The 17,447-nt window shown below is 32.5% G+C and overlaps 1 protein-coding gene across 2 annotated transcripts; it reads left to right on the plus strand.

The window, feature by feature from the left end:
• Positions 1-529: 529 nt before the first annotated feature.
• LOC128205226 (toll-like receptor 3) lies at positions 530-6,095 on the plus strand. 2 transcript variants are annotated; one of them, XM_052906727.1, is made up of 2 exons: positions 530-628; positions 2,439-6,095. In XM_052906727.1, exon 2 carries the CDS (start codon positions 3,304-3,306, stop codon positions 5,815-5,817), a length of 2,514 nt encoding a protein of 837 aa, XP_052762687.1. In that variant the 5' UTR covers positions 530-628; positions 2,439-3,303; the 3' UTR covers positions 5,818-6,095. The 2 variants fall into 2 exon arrangements, with proteins under 2 accessions (XP_052762687.1, XP_052762688.1); XM_052906728.1 differs by lacking the exon at positions 530-628 and adding an exon at positions 1,029-1,161.
• The last annotated feature ends 11,352 nt before the right edge of the window (positions 6,096-17,447 follow it).

The raw sequence follows: 17,447 nt of genomic DNA on the forward strand, positions 1-17,447 counted from the left end.
TTCATCCATTTAAATTGCAGGTAAAATACAATCTACATTTTCAGCCAATGAAATTACGGGTTTAATACACCAAAGATTTTCAGATAGAATACCGCTTACATATTCAAGCAAAAATTATTGCAGTAAAATTACAACCTACAGTACATTTTCAGCTGTTTAAATTGCAGGTTTAATACAATCTACATTTCTACCCAATGACATTGCAGATAGGCAATCATTAAGTACTAGACTTAATCAATAAGAGTTTTAAATTTCGCGGGTGTCTAAAGGTCTGCCTACTGCCATTCATCCGATACTCATTCTCTGAGTCAGAATTTCGTTTTCAATGTATCAAACAAATTGGTTGTATTCTTAGTTATATGACTTGAGGTAGAACCTTTATGATCAAGAATGGGCGGAGTGAGCGTAGCAAAGAGTAGATTTAATTTGATGTCATCTAACCATCACAAATAATACATTGCAGTTCAGTTTTTGGACATTTAAACGTCCCTGCGACTCTGAATAACATTACGGAAGTTTATTAAGGTAACTGAAACTCTTCCTTTAGTAGATAACGTTGATCATTTGTTAAATATTGACACACCGAGGTTTTAATGGATACTTCGTTGTAGCATTTGAGGGATGATTGGTGAGTTTTATTTTGCAGTTTAAATGAAATGTCAGATTTTGTTCACAACATTCATTGTCTTATTTATTACATTACGGTGAAATATAATATCAGTTTGTATACTAAGCATTGTGTTTGAAATTATATTTGGTGAAACATGTATGAACAATTTCCGTATTCAAACGATGTGAAAATGATAATCAATTTATATATATATATATATATATATATATATATATATATATATATATATATATATATATATATATATATATATATATATATATATATATATATATATATATATATATATTCACTACATTTTTTTATATAAATCTATAAACACATAGTCTGATACAATGTACAATGGAAAACATGTTTATGTTGACGCAATATAGATCAATTGGGGTGGTATTCAATACTGGTCTTAATTGACACCACGATGATAGCGATAAGACTACGCCCTAAGTATCACGTGACCCCTTGGTAACGGCCCTCCAAATATAAGTACGGAGGAGCTGACGAGAATGCATGGAACATGGTAAATCGTATCAGTAAGAGCAAGTATAACATTTAAGTAGATAATTATTATTAATTGAATCAATGTATGATTCAGGTAGAAATAATTTAGAAACTAAACTTTAAAATAATTTATATCTAAATAACATCGGAATTTTGTTACAGTAGAAGAGCGGTCTCTATTTTAAAACTCAAATTTAGGGAAACAAAACATGTATTAGTTTCCTGTACGAAAGTCAACAAAAAAAGACGTTTGTTTTGATAAAATGTAAAAACACAATGGAATTTGCTGTTTTTCTTCCTTTCTCCATTAATGAACTATTATTATTTATATAACTACCTTATATTTCTCTCAATTAGTCAATGTCCGTTTTAAATGAAATACAAATCGTTCTAAAATGCAACATAGGAGTTAGAAATGATCATAGTCATTATACATGCACAGGTTTATTCTTTGATTTGCGTCATTTACGAAGATGATTTTTCTTAAGAGCTGTTCTAAAGGTAACAACATACGCTTTTAAAACTCTTATGGACATTTGAATAATATTTGTATTGTTTTCTTTGCTTATATTTCCTGCATGATCTTTGTTAATACTTAAGATTCCCGATAGGAAAGTACTGAACTTTAACTTCTGAATCGAAATAACTACGAAATCTACTTGCACCGTAGTAAAATGAAAATATCTATCACATAGTTAACCGTCAGTATGAATCAGAGGTTGTTTTCGATGGGAAATGACCGAGTTTTTCCGAATTGGTATTTGCGTGGTCTTGAATAACAGTGGAAGTATTATGTACACAAACAATTTTTAACACTGAAACGAACTGGTTCAGTGGCACACGGCAAAGAAAGTGAAAGCATTGTTTGTAAGAATGATACTGTTTCAGCGTATAGTTGTTTATACATTAAAATATAAATAGATACATTGGAATATTCAAATACAGAAAATGATCTACTTATCTTTGATTTTAATTTCACCACGTAATGGACACGTTCTTAACTGTTTTAAATAGCGTTTCAAAACGTTTACTTTTCTTGGTGAAAGTGCTTTAATTTGCTATCGAATTTTATTAGTTTATCCATAAAATATTATTTCTTATCTAAGTGCAAACACCAATGTTTATATTTCTAAATAAATTTCCTCTTTTTTATCAAAAATGAATTTAAATAAAACTGGACTCGACGGCTATATGCGGTACTTCCTGAATTAAATACGTGTTTATGTTGAACAAACGTTTAATGAATTAATCACATATAGAAAATATACAGTGTATAACTTTTGTTATCTCAATATCTCTTTGTTTTCAGAACAATAATCGTACGATTTTGTTCCGAATGAGAGCTCACAACTAGTATCTGGATTTCCTGACGACACGTACCAGGATCTGCTGATGATTAGTGCCTGGATTTCCCGACGATAAGTACATGTATTCCATGACTATTAGTATCTGGATGACGATAAGTACCTGGATTTTCTGGCGATATGGACCTACATTTGCTGACGATAAGAATCTGGAATTGTTGACAATTAGTATCTAGACATATATACGACTAGTTTTTGATTCGCATATGATAAGCTGAATTTGCTTACGACAAGTACCACTCGGTCTTAATTGGTTGAAGACGAATTTAGGATAAGCATGCAACCAGTGTCTGGATATGCTGAAGAAATGGTCAAAATAAGTTCACAATAATGATACTTAATTACTAAGGACTTGTTTACAAATAGTGTCTGAAAATGCTGAGGAATAACATGCAGATATGCTAAGAACTATTTATGGATTTGCGGTGGACTATTACAATTTGCTCACAACTAGTGGCTGTATTTATTGAGGACTAATATGAGGATTAGCTTATAACTATTGTATGGATTTTCTGTGGACGATAACAATTTGATCACAACTAGCGACTGGATTAGCTGAGGACTAACATGAGGAAGTACCTAAAACTATTGTATGAATTTGCTGTGGGCTATTGCTTTTTGCTCATAACTAATGATTGGATTTGTTAAGGACTAATACGAGAATATGCATATAACTATTGTATGGATTTGCTGTGGACTATCACATCACAATTTGCTCACAACTAGTGACCGGATTTGCTGACGCTAATATTTAGTACCAAGATTTACCAACTTATTTAAACTTTTATGTAGAAATCAAATTTTGCAAACATGGCCCTTTTTAAACACCGTTTAAGTGTAATGATAATAACCTGTTTTGCAATATCTGTACAACGAGCATATGGAAACAATTTGCGTAAAAGACTTTCTGAGTGTCCCGGCTCCACAATTTGCACTTGTACAAGGTCAAAAGATGGACAATACAACGTTTACTGTGATGGAAATGAAGAACGGCAAACCTTAAGGCAGGAAACGCTACCAGACAATATAACAAATCTCTACGTGGAACAGTTTCTGTTCCAGAGTTTGTCTATTAAACAGTTTCCACCAAATATTCGTGTGAGAAAATTTCATTCCATAAATAATGACATATGGGATATGAAAAATGACACATTTTCTAATTTCGGCTCATTAACAGAGGTGTTGTTCTCAGGTGGAAAACTAAGAAACAAGAGGCAGGTATTCGACGCTATTGAAGGAATTAAAGGCAATGTTAACCTTACACTTGCTATTGAAGGTATGAGACTCACGAATTTGACGAAATCAAGTCTGAGGTTTCATGGTTTTGCGAAAATAACAAATCTTCGCCTTAACCGCAATGACATGGCCATATTAAGGCCCGAATTGATTGAGCATTTTCATTACCTCGAGAAAATTTCTGTTGTACATAATGCTATAAGCAAGTTCAGCAACACAAGCCAACAGTTCTTTTCCTTAACACAACTGGATATAAGCAATAACAGACTTAACTCAAGCACAATAAGATTTTGTTTCGACAACGACAGGGGTCTATTCCCAAACCTTCGAAATTTAAACGTTGCTAAAAATTTCATATCTTACATAGAAGAAAAGTCGTGGAAATGTTTCAAAAAGCTTGAAGTTTTAAATTTGTCAGATAACAAAATACAGGTGTTCGAAATAAACAGTATTAGACTCTTAGTTTCCCTCAAGGAGCTTAATCTAAGTAAAAACTGGATCAACTCCAAGGAAGGTATTATTCCGGGCAAGTATCCACCCCAGCTTCGCTATCTGGATTTGAGTGCCAACCAGTTGGTACCGTTCATGCCAAAGATTTGTGACCAGTCAAGCAACGACACAATAGGAATAACAAAATTAAACCTCAAATATAACCACATTAGTGTGCTTACAGATAAATACACCAAATGTCTTCGAAATCTAACAGAATTACAGCTAAGCAAAAATGCTATAGAGACGATTGAAAATAATGCGTTTGCACATTTTCCAAAGCTAAGAGTTTTACATATGGACAGACAGATTCAGGGATTAAAAAAGTTAGCAGAAAATGCATTTAACATTACAGATCTAACAGAACTAGATTTATCGGGGAATTTCTTGAAATTTAAAGATAACAGTTTTGAAAAAATCTTCAATGCATTTAAACATGTTTTAAAACTTAACCTTACTGACAATCATATCGTGAATAAGCCGGCATTTTTTTCCACTTTGGCGCAATTAAAGAATCTTAAAACTCTTGCACTCAATAGGGTTGGACTTAAAAAAATCCCATATAAAATCTTCTCAACATTTGATGAACTTACCTCTATTAAACTGGACCATAATGCAATTAAAGAAATACATTTTCCACCAAATATTACAATTAAAAGCAAAGTTGAATATATATCCGTCAGGTGGAATCGTATAAAACTTCCGGATAAAAGTAATTTATTTCCAGAGCCAGTTGTGCATTATTTAAAACGTTTGAACATGAAATATAACCTTTTTGATTGCTCTTGTGATGAAAACTCAAGATGGTTCCGAAGTCAGATTAAATCAAATGCGCGTGGAGGGTTTATTCAAAACGTAAAACTTGTTGGATGGCCAATCGGTTACTTTTGCCGTTCACCTCGGGAAATGGATGGAAAAAGATTGATAAATTACCATCTGTCAGCTAATGACTGTCGCCCGCCAGATCCGTACATCCCTGTCTACATAGGGAGTGCTTGTACAGTACTTATTATTTCTGTTTTCGCCACAATGTTCTACTGGAACCGATGGTACATTCAGTACTACTGGCATAGGCTAAAAAAGAAGTACAAACCTGTCCGGGGTGTGTCAGATCCCGAACGGCAGCCGCTTGTAGCAATATTAAATGAAATGTACGATGCGTACGTCATTTATAACCATAATGATAGGCATTTCGTTCTTAAAGATTTAAGAAGACTGTTGGAAGATAAATTACAATACAAACTTCTTCTTTGGGACAGAGACGGCGGTGTAGGTGGTTCTAAAGCTGATGCATACTTTGAGGCTATGGACAGATCAAAGAACGTTATAGTGGTTGTTTCAAACAATCTAATGAACGACGCCTGGTGCGAATTTCAAATAGACATTGCATTGTTGAGTAAAGTTGAGACAAGAGGAAGAAAGAAGATATTTCTTGTAATTCTGACGGATATGGATTTGGAATCTGTGAGTAAATCTTGGTGTGTTCTTTTAACAAAGAAGAGCAACGGAAAATGGTGTGAAACTGAAAATAGTATACGAAGAAAAGTATTTGTAGAGGACCTGAAAGCCACAATGGGAAAACCATTGTCTGATTGTTGAAAAGAGGAGTATTTCCGAACTTTGTCATAAATAATTTAAATTCAAGATTTTACAATATTTTATATTATTCATATACAAGCGTTTATGAACTTGGTCATTTCCAAATACTTCGTTCTTTGAGACTGTATTGTAAGAATTAGTACATATATAAAAATTAATAGACATTCTTCATAGAAAATTGTGTGTATCCGATACCGAATGTTGTGGTCTCATTTTTCTTCATCCATAATATTTGTCTTTGCTGTTTTTTTTTTATTAGGAAATAAAGTGTAACAAATCTTTAAGAGAGTTAAAACTAAGATACTGACGACAGGAACCCTTCAACAAATGTTCATATATGCTCAAATATTGCCTTTGATGTCCACGATTTTTAAAAAGCATTACTAACGCGATTCAGCAAAAGACTGAAGTGAGTGGTTGTTTGATGTTATCACGTGATGCTTCCAGTGTTTTCACCAAGGGGCTATTTATGAAATATTGTGGGCGAGTGGTTCAGTTCTTTAGTTCTTTCTTGACTACTGGCGTGGGTTTACAACTAGGTTTTTAAACAACTTTGTATATTTTTTCCATCAAATTTGGTATCAAAGAGTAAAATAATTACAATAAAGGTATTTTGAGATGCATTACCGGGAAAACTCAGTGCCAAAACATGAGTAAGTCCCTTTGAGGCTTTTCTGTAATACGGTCCAAGATGTAACACAGCATATTATCATGATATAGCAAGACATAATCATTATACTTACTCTTACGACGAATTGATCAAAAATGGACTTTTTCAAAGCCTGTGCCTATAAACTGGGATTCCGTACCAAGCCGACCTATACCAGAGTATATTCCTGTTATAATTGTTAATAATTTAAGATATGAAATGTTCAAATTTTAACACTATAAAAAGGCACATTTTTTAAAGGAAATTTCGCAAGAAAATTCACACTATTCGGCAAAACATGTGTGGGGTCGGGACAAGAAAATAGGGTCGATCTGGTCAGTGGAATTAATCAAAAACAAATTACGCCTTAAGCTAATTTAATTAGTCTGAACTTTCCAAAACTAAAATGCCAAGCAAATTATATATTTTTTGCAAGACACGTCGCAAGTTGTGCTATCAATCGCGTTATAAAGGATTTGTAGCAGGTTTAATCTAAGCTCACAATTTGAGTAATTTAACTTATTTTTAAAAGTTTTAGACTTTCAACGGAAATCATTCTTAGCATTAAAGTTTTAATTAGTATTTTAGCTAAGTGATCAACTATGTTCGTTAAGTAAAATCAGGTATAAAAAAGCATATGACCAAATAAAATAAGGTTATGCTTAAGTTTTTTTCGAGAAATGGGTGCAAGGAGTCATTTGTATTTTGGTACTTTCCACTAAACACGTATATATATAGTTATTTGTGTCATTTTTCCGTTAATGTTTTTAAACAATTCCTTTTTTCGAACATGATTAATTCGCAATGCGAGACTTGATAACGTTTGGCGCAATTCGGCAGCATTTTATAGCATCCCGCTTTGCGCTTGCTGATCGCTTAACTTACTGCAAAACTTTCTCTCTATGGCTTTAATCTTTCACTTTTTCTTTCAACATCAGCACAAATATAGTATAATATTTCTCTAAACAATGGTAAACAATTATGCTAATTCGTTTGCTAAACCTACATATATCTGAAGTTCATTACAATATATATTTTACGTTCTTATCAGTTTGAAAAACAACCCTGAAATAATATTTCAGTTTTTGTATTGTTTATCGCATATATACTGCCGCAACGTTTACAGAACCCTTTATATGGCCACACCACCCTCTCCAAAAATAAATTTGTTTTATCAAGACCAAAAATGATTGGAGCCCGAACATTTATCATAACATTCTACATATCAACCAATATTCCACGATTGTTTCCCCCAGTATATTTTTGTATTATACCTTACATAAAGTTATCCCTTATGTGTACATATAAAGTCGATCGATCCATATATATCAGAGTATTAAATCAAAAATCCAGTTTAATAATGTCAGCGGTCCATATAATATTTTGGAGAGGTCCTGACCTTGTCAAAAATGATATGGACCGCTAACGTCATAAAAATGGTGAGTACAACTTGCTCTTCTTACAACGGCGCACAATTGTCGAAAGTAAACATTAATTGCTTTGTTCAGTAAATCACATCAAAAGCGCTTTCAGAGTATTGAATGGTAATATAAAAGGTTCGGTGAAATACAATTAATATAAAACACGACTTCGGGCCATATGGCATTATAAGGACCGGCCAGTTAGCCCCCGAAAGTTAATGGACCTTGGCTAACGCCTCGTTAGCTGACTGGCTGGTCCTTATAATGGCATATAGCTCTCAGTGGTGGTGTGTTTTATTTCTTAATTATAACAGAACAGAACGGAACAGAACATAAGTTTATTTTGATTTAGACTTCATAGTCTCTCTTCGTACAAACAATCATAGAAATGTACATACACACAAAAACAAAAACAAACACATACACATACAAATAATACATTCAAAAAATAAAACACAGTGATGTGCTGTCTGTCATTACGTTACTGCCGCCTGTTTTTTTTATAAATTGGTACTTATATTTAAGAAATATTACACGCCACTGAGGGTCATATGACATTATAAGGATCGGACAGTCAGCACCCGAAGGTGTATTTGGACCGAGGTAATATGGCCCGAAATGGTGTGTAATATTTTTTTATTATTATACGGAAAATTGTTTTACCATTTAATAATTTTAGAGCGCCTTTGATGTCTTTTATTGAACAAATCTAATAAGTTATACTTGCGAAAAAAATATTTGCAAACAATAGAAGACATTATTAGCTTTGTCAAACATCCGTCGCATTTAAACATGCCTTTTTTAATTGATTTAAAAAAGTGACCTCGTTGCTTTTGATTATTTCTTTATTTGTTGAAGTATCGACACTCTCGTTTGGTTCAAATGGTACAGTATCCTAGTTCTTAAACAAAGTTATGCCTACTATTTCTATCAAATATTTGTTTAAGTTTTTTTTTGTTTTTGGGGGGAGAGGGGGTCTAATGTTTATCATAATGAACTAGTTTTTGTTTTGGAAAATCAAATGAAAATTATTTGTCTTAACAAAATAAGGAACTTGAACTTGTAAGGCTTAAGGTCTTCGGAGAAATTTGGACCTGATGATTAATACCCTTTTTACATTATAAATATCTTTATAAACTACTAGTAATAAACTAGTACAGAAAACCCCATCAACTATATATTGTACTAAAAGCAAATAATAAAACAAATATCAAAAACAAGTATGTATATTGTAGTATTTACATTCAAACAGTTTGTTAAAAGACGAAAATGAAGTAATAGTGGTAACAATTTTGCAAAAGTAGGTCATACAAAACTGCTATACACAAATTGTAGTTATTGTAGCATTCATTTTTGTCAGAAAAACACCACACACCAAATGGGTCTAGGGTATGTATTATCTTTTGGGGAAGGTTTTAGATAGTTTTCAGAGGCAATATGTATTTATGTACAATGGTTATCATTGAATTGTTTCAGTAATCTGCTAATACTCACATTAACAATGATTTAATTGCATAACTAATTCAGTAATTGACAACTTGCAACTGTTATGAGATTTATGTTGAGCAGAAGCAATTGACACTTTAAAATCTAGAATATTGGCTAAAACAATCCTTTAGGTGTGATCATATTTACATAACAGATAAAAAGTAGCATCAAGTTGTAAGTGTTCCAGCAGCCAGTATCTTATATATAACACTCCTATTGACTTGCCACATCTCATTTCATCTCACACAAAATGCATTTTACAAAACATGAGCGAGTCCCCTTTAGGTGTTTTACGAATACCCCTGGTCCCAAGTACAAACTGGGTGTTTATTCTCATACATTTTGCATTGTTCCGATCTTAAATTACAAATGTAAAACCACAAATATAAGCATTTGCCTTTCCCATCCAAATTAATGCCGAGCAAGAAAACACTATTTTACCAAATAAAACAATACTGTATGACACTTTTGTTGTTTTTACATTTTTTATATACATAACACTTAAAACATACATGTTTTTCACAACACTTAATGCATAGTAAACATATAGCAACAAACAATCTTGACCAATTATAATCTTAACATTAGTATCACATTCCCATACTCCATAGCAATGATGCTATGAGATAGATTTAGCATTATCAAAATCTGATGAATAAAAATTAAAGGTCACATTCATGGAAGATAAATTTCGTCAAACAAATCCGATTTTCAAATTCAGCGTGACCTTTAACTGGGCAATCCTCGTTACCGACTACTGCAAGTGCACTGTGGTTTTTCGCATATTCCATTCGCCCTGAATAAATGTGAAGAATACATTACTTAAATACCAAAAAATCAGTGCTTTATTGACCACTCGATCTTTGAATATAGCAAACTGAAAAGAAAAGAAAGAAAGAGTAAGTTTTGAATTAGTATATGCTAACAATTTATTTCAGCACAGTTATGTCATAGTCATGTACTTCCACAATACTTTGCAAGAAATTGTATGTTATGAAATAAAGTTTTACATTGGAAATGGCCATTACCTTGCGATTGATGTTCTAAATCAATCTACAGCGAGTTCATACATTGTATAAATGCGTATATAACAATAACATACATACATTTATATATACATTTAAAAATAAATGAGGCTAGAATTTGATTAATTTCCATTTCAAATCTATGGAAGACTTTCAAATGAGCGTTAAATGGTGTTGCATCGACCATTTGAGTAAAAAAACATGGAATAACTGTACTAGTTTGTAAAAAACATTTGGTGAAATTAGTTACTTATCACGGAAAGATATATATGGTCTTTAAGACGTTGTTTGTTTGTTTGTTTGCATAATTTGTTCTTTTTCAGTTAACATATTGCTTTTTTAGCTTTGCTCAGCTCATGTTGACATATTCTATTCAGCTAACGTTCGTGTGCTCTGCTGAACAAATGATGTAACTTTATCGGTTTTGGCATTAATGTTAACTTGTTCTGTTCAGCAAATACAGACATGTTCTATTCAGCTAATGTTAACTTGTTCTGTTCATCAAATGCTAAATTGTTCTATTCAGCTAATGTTGATTTGTTCCATTCAGCTAATGTTGATTTGTTTACACTTAAAGTCGCCTAGCGACTCCTTGTTCTCTCGGCCAGTTGGTTTGATTGGGGTAGGGGAGTCCGGGCGATTGTCTGAAGATGTGTTGCCATAAAACTCTGAAATAATGAATATTTAAAAAAATCAATAACTAGCTCGAACTGCATTAGGGTGCAATCCACATGTCATGATATCATCCAGAAAATGTCAATGTTACAAAATAGATAGATATCGTCAACAATTAGTTCATTATATACATAATTTATTTATTTGATTTATTTTTTCAAATCTAATGACCTCTTTTATCATAAAATGTAAGGGATTGTTTCACACACTCATCTCTTTAATTTGTTAATGCATCTAAATAACCTTTTATCCAGCTTAGTGTTTCACACAATATTTTCTCTACTGAACCAGCCTCTGTTAAAATATACCAATTCACCTGATAGAGTCAAAAACATTGACTGCTAATATTCCTAAATAAAGGTATGGCCTTTTTGAAAAAAATAATTGAACAATCAGTTTTAAAAACGTATCATACTGTCCATTGACAAGTACCATTTCCAACAATCCGTCACATTTATCCTTTTGAAAATACAGAGAGAGAAATGAACGTACCGCAGTTGGGCAGGATCTCATCCCAGCTGTACATTGCCATGTCAATTCTCTGTGTGACCAAGCGGTTCTTCTCCAGGGCAGGCATCGTGGCTTTGCGCTTTGGGCCCGTATGTAGCAACCAGCACAGTAACATCATCAGCTCTGGAATAATCGTGCAGATTAGATATTAAATCATATGTCCATATCTAGCAGCCAGCTAAGTATACTTCATGTCATTGAGAAAGGGGCGATTTAAGTTTCCCTAAATTGTTCCAAACACCAAACGTACCAACATTTGTTGAATTAATGCAATCCGAAATTGTTGAATTAATGCAATCCGAAAATGTTCACGTGAATAGAAATTTAGCCATGTATGTTAATTATGCATTTTATTTAAGAAACACGTATCATTATAATTATGACTAGTAAGTGATACCCTATATAAACGTTATTTCACACTGATCTCTCGCTGTCATATATTGTCATGTATTGATTTCAATTTCTACATGTATACAATAGTTATACGTTTTGTATTCAATGCGATATCATATATGTTCTGTATATTATAAATATTGCATTGATTACCTGACAACTATATATATTATTTTCTCAAATGTATATACATGGACAGCATGGCTATATGTATTTCTGAATAAACACTTAACATATTAAAAAAGCACAGTATGTGTACAAAGCAATTGGCCCAGTGGCATCCAACAGAATGTCTAGGTAAATATAGTAAAATTAACAATAAGATAAAGTTCTGAGGTATTAGGAAAATGACAAAGTTTCAAGGAGTGAGGTTAACAATAAAGATCCGATATAATAAAGTTGATTAGTATGTAAAAGAGAAAGCAGTAAAAATCAGAAATGACAAAACACTAAATTGCAATTAGAATGATTGACAAAAGTCTATGCAGGAAATATGAAAGTGAATATTTTAGAAAAAAATACCCCCCCCCCCAAAAAAAAAGCAATAACATATTATCTAATAAAATTTGTGAAAGAAAGTCTCCAGGTGAAAGATATAAATTGGAATGATGAACCATGACTTTATTATTCAATTCAAGACATGGTACTCATTTCGTTTTGACCAAGAACTGACAAAAACAGCGAATAAATATCTGGTTACAAATAGCTATCGAATATGGAATAGAGTGGAACAATGGTCCGGATAGATAAATAATGTTAAGCCTCACCTAATGTATTTGCCTTGATTTCTGTTTTCTTTTACATGATAATCCGGTATGAATAAAACAACTCCCTGACCGTAATAGTACTTTGAATATACACTTATACTTTATATTTTTCATTACAATAATGATTTCATTTGAAATAACAGTGTTAAAATAGCCACCCATAAAATCGAAAGTCGCATAGAAGTGTTCAGGGGAAAGTGATAAATTTAGTAGCATGTATATCCACCATTTGCAGCAATACATGCATGGCACCTTGATTGAATCCACATATCAATGCATAAAGTTCTGTAGGATAGTGTCCCACATCTGCAATGAGTTCGTCGGCATTGTGTTGGGGTTAAGTCCTACCTTTCCTCATAAACAAGTACAAAACATTTTCTCTTGGGTTTAGAAATGGGCTGTTTGCCGGAAAATCTATCACACGATGTTATTTGTTGCCAGCATATTCTGAGTTTTCTGTGCAACATGACAAGGCGCATTGTCTTGCAACAACATCATGCCTCGATTTGCTTGAAAGTGCGGTATTAATGCAGGTTAAATGATGTCGTTCTGTTACCTCATTGCGTTTAAATTACCATTGATAGGGACAATTGGAGTAGTTGAGCGCATGCTATTTCCTGCCAAGGCCATAACGGAACCACCTCGGAGCTGGTCTACATTCAGACAACATTCCCTGTTTCTCTATCACCTCCGTCGGTAAATGCGGACGCGCCCGTTTGTCTGACAGAGCACAAACTGGTTTCATCCACAAAAAATGACACAAGCCCAGTCAGCTCTAGTTAATCGTTGATTCTCTCTCGCCCTTACTTACCGTGTTGCTATAAGCCCCGCACTAAGGACACGAAACTTTCGTGACCGACGGGCGCGAATACCGACTGCCCGGAGCTGGCTGCGGACGGTCTATATATCAATCTGCATCAAAATTTAAAAATGGAACAGGATTAAGTTCAATGAATATTAATCTAAATGACAGAAATTGTCATCTTTGTCGCGAATTTCGCAATTGTTTGTGATTTTTATTATTGTTCTTTCCTTCGTTAATTATTAAGAGCTATACATTTATCAAATAATAATATCCGTTAAAAAACCGGTATCAAATTGACAGAGAACCGTTAAGGAAACCGTTCTACATTTGCTATGACTTTCACCGTCTTGTAACGATGCTGTTTTTTTTTTCGTGTAAAATGTATATAAGCTTTTGTATTGTATTAAACATGTCAGGGTTCGCTTAAACTGGATAATTAACTTCTTTAAGATAATGTTTTCTGGACCTATATAGATTCTAAAAGCTCAAGAGTTGTCCCAATAACGTTTGACATTAATATATGAGTATATGATTGTGCCAATTTAATGTCAAAACTTGTGTGAAAAACTACAGAAACAAGCTCAGTAGCAAAGAATTTTAAACATATTCCCGGTTTAATGGCACTGGGTAAACGCCAAAGACATAGAACACTAAAACAAAATAATCACAAATAAGAAAGTTTTAACATGGAAGAACAAAGTTTATACAGTTCTCAAAAAATGTTATAACGCCGCCACAATATATGTGACACTGATCGTATACGTGATGAATTGCATTATTTGTTAGAGTGTAGTTTTTTCATTACCAAATGACGACGTTTCATTGAAAACTTTATTGTTAAAACCTCATTGTTTTCATTTAAACATGTTATGAAACTAAGATTTGAATGTAATATGATTTTTCAATGTATGATAGGAAAGTTTAATGTAGAATATAATGCAATATTATCAGACTTTTAATCAGAGAGTTACAAGTTCAATCCCTGTTCAATATATAGCAGATTTTATGGTATGGTAAGATAATTGATAATTCAGATTATATGGTATGGTTAATTTTTGACAGATCCTTAATATTGCATGCTTAGATAATTAACAGTTTTATCATATGTTGCGGTACCACTGTCTTTTACTCGTTAAAGGAATTCTACACTTTTATATTTTTATCATTCATTAAAAAACAAAACAGATAAACTCTCATTTATTAACACTGTCAGTACATTATTCCCTTCAATTGTCTGTACATACAGCTATCTGAAAATAAATATTTATGTTTTTCTACCATTAAACATAAAATACGAGTTCATTAAAAAAAACTTCCGTTCAATTTGAATACTGTTCGTCTGTCCGCTCGTCCAATGGGTTGTCATACACCGGTTAAAAGGTTTGTTCATGTTCAAGTGCTTTGATGACGACAATGCACATGTAAATAAAATAATTCCTTATCAAGTTTTCAAATATCATCTTTCTTTTTCATAAATGTACTCTTTGATAATACAAGTTAAGTCACAACATCTATAGCAATTTCGAATATTCCTTATATCAACTAAATTCTCTTATACATAAAAGGGTTTAACATTTGTGAGCGAATAACGCAAAGCTGGAGTATAATTCAAAACGGATAAATATGTGGTATTCTCATCATTTTTGTTTTAAATTTCAAAGCTTCAAAGGCAAGCATACAAGGACATCTAATTATTACTTAAATCCCAGTTATCCGTGAACAAAATGACCATTTTGATACAAGATTTCCGATGGATAAGTAATTATGTGATCTTTTCATCAGTGTTGTATTAGAAGCTGCCAGGGCAAGCATAAAAGGTCATCTTATTATCGTTTTAATTAAATTTATCCGTTGACAAACATGAAAGAAGGCCGACAGATAAACACTGATTAATGTATAATGACCATTTGATATTTACGTATAGCATGTTCTTTGCTTTTATTTCTAAACACAAAAACGCGATAAACGTAGGCAATAATTATACGGTTGTTTTTTTTCAAACAAAACACAGCCCAAGAGTCTAGGGTAGTAATGAGTATTGGTGTCTATATTGAAATGAATTGTTTGTGCATACAAACTTGGACCTTGATCCGAATAACAACCTTTAAATATGTTCTCAACTTGGGGCCCGTTTTATTAAAGGTCGTGAATTGAAACTTAGTCTACCTAATTATTATATTTATATAGTTTTCTGTATATTTTACGGGGTTGTATTGAAACCAGTCATTAATTTAAACAAAAAACGAAACAAATCACTTGCTGCCAATAGATAAGTTCAGATTTAAGAGTTTTGACATTACAACAACGATCCTTTAGGAAAATGTGGCCCTGCAACTATGTACAGGTTCCCAGTGATAGAATGCCTATGCATACTTAAGTCCATACCTCTCTGGTAAAGGCACGCATTGCTATGATTTTGATGAGATGCTTGGCCAGGCGTTTGAAAACAAATCTATCTATTATAGAGTTCAATTGCATCATATATTCTTTTTGTAACGTTCAGCTGGCAGGGTAGGTCAGGGATGGTGGATATAATATTGTTGTATACATAAAAAAATAAGCCTCTTAATTTAAAGATACAATAATATTTATTTAAAGTCGAGTATATGGTAACAAAAAACATAAGCTTATTGATCTGTCTTTCGACATGAATAACAAAGATAATAATCATGACAATACATAACAATGAATTGGTGACCAGGAAATATACGCATATAGTTATATAAAGTAAATATGCTTTTCTTGGAAAAGATATTTACAAAAGCCGTTTATATTCATGCAGACAATTACATAAAGAAATATAGATTATTGCACTGTATACAATAATAATATCGACTAGTTTCCGGGCTGTAGGGTCAGACTACACGCGCACAGTTCCGCCAGTTCACATACCACTGTAAAATAGTTATAAGTACATGACAAAAATAAAGGATAATACATTTAATAGAGTACATTTTAGAAAACAAAGTTGATAGTAGCATTATGTACATGGGAATCAAAACATGGTATTATAATGTTTAGTTGGTATAAACATGTTTTTTAATATAAGCTTGCAAGAAAACATGTTTGAAAGTATTGCAAAGAGAAGGTAATTAATGTATTATGTAATTAAAAGCATTAATAGATTCTACTGACATTATCAGAAACAGTAATGTACATACACAATCTCTATATATACATGCAACCATCCAAATCTTTGCCGTGACAATAGCATCACCACGGTGGAAAAATGTTAATTGAATATACAAAATCAGTATTATTAAAAACTTGCTGAGAAAACTCAAGTAGTGGTATGTGTTCTAAAGATGTTAATGATGTAGATATTTCTGTTTAAGTTCTGTGATGATGAGAATTCACATGTATGTATAATCATTCCTTTTGATTTTGATTATCATTTTTATATAAATGAACTGTTAGATAATACAAGATAGTTCACAACATCTAAAGCACTATGAAATGGGCGCACACAAAATTGTAAACAGCAAAATGTTTAAGGGTGACATCTGATAATGTATACATATACTTTTTAATCTTTAAAAATGCTTTTAAACTTTGACCTGCATTTTTGGGGTTATATTGTGTGTACTTAGAATTGAAAGAATACTTTTAATGATTTTCGACTGATATTTTTTCTAGCAAAAGCAGGCATTGAAAACGTATTACTATTTATAATGTGTTTAACATTTGGAGCTCTATCGATTAAACTATTGTTTTATTTACTGAATCAAACAATAATCATCTATGCATATATAATGTCGTAAACAATTTTCAAATTCCTCGTATTGAAGCTTAAACTATTTGGACCTTTCGAACAAATCGGAAACGTCGTTATTCATTCGTTCATCAACTTACTTGATGCTATGCTAAGTATTTATACACTAACTTACGGCTTATGTT

This window comes from Mya arenaria, chromosome 10 (genome assembly GCF_026914265.1).
Source record: "Mya arenaria isolate MELC-2E11 chromosome 10, ASM2691426v1".
NCBI classification, from domain to species: Eukaryota; Metazoa; Mollusca; class Bivalvia; order Myida; family Myidae; genus Mya; species Mya arenaria.

Coding starts and splice junctions, on each gene's coding strand:
- LOC128205226 (XM_052906727.1), top strand. CDS start 3,304: ATGGCCCTTTTTAAACACCGTTTAAGTGTAATGATAATAACCTGTTTT.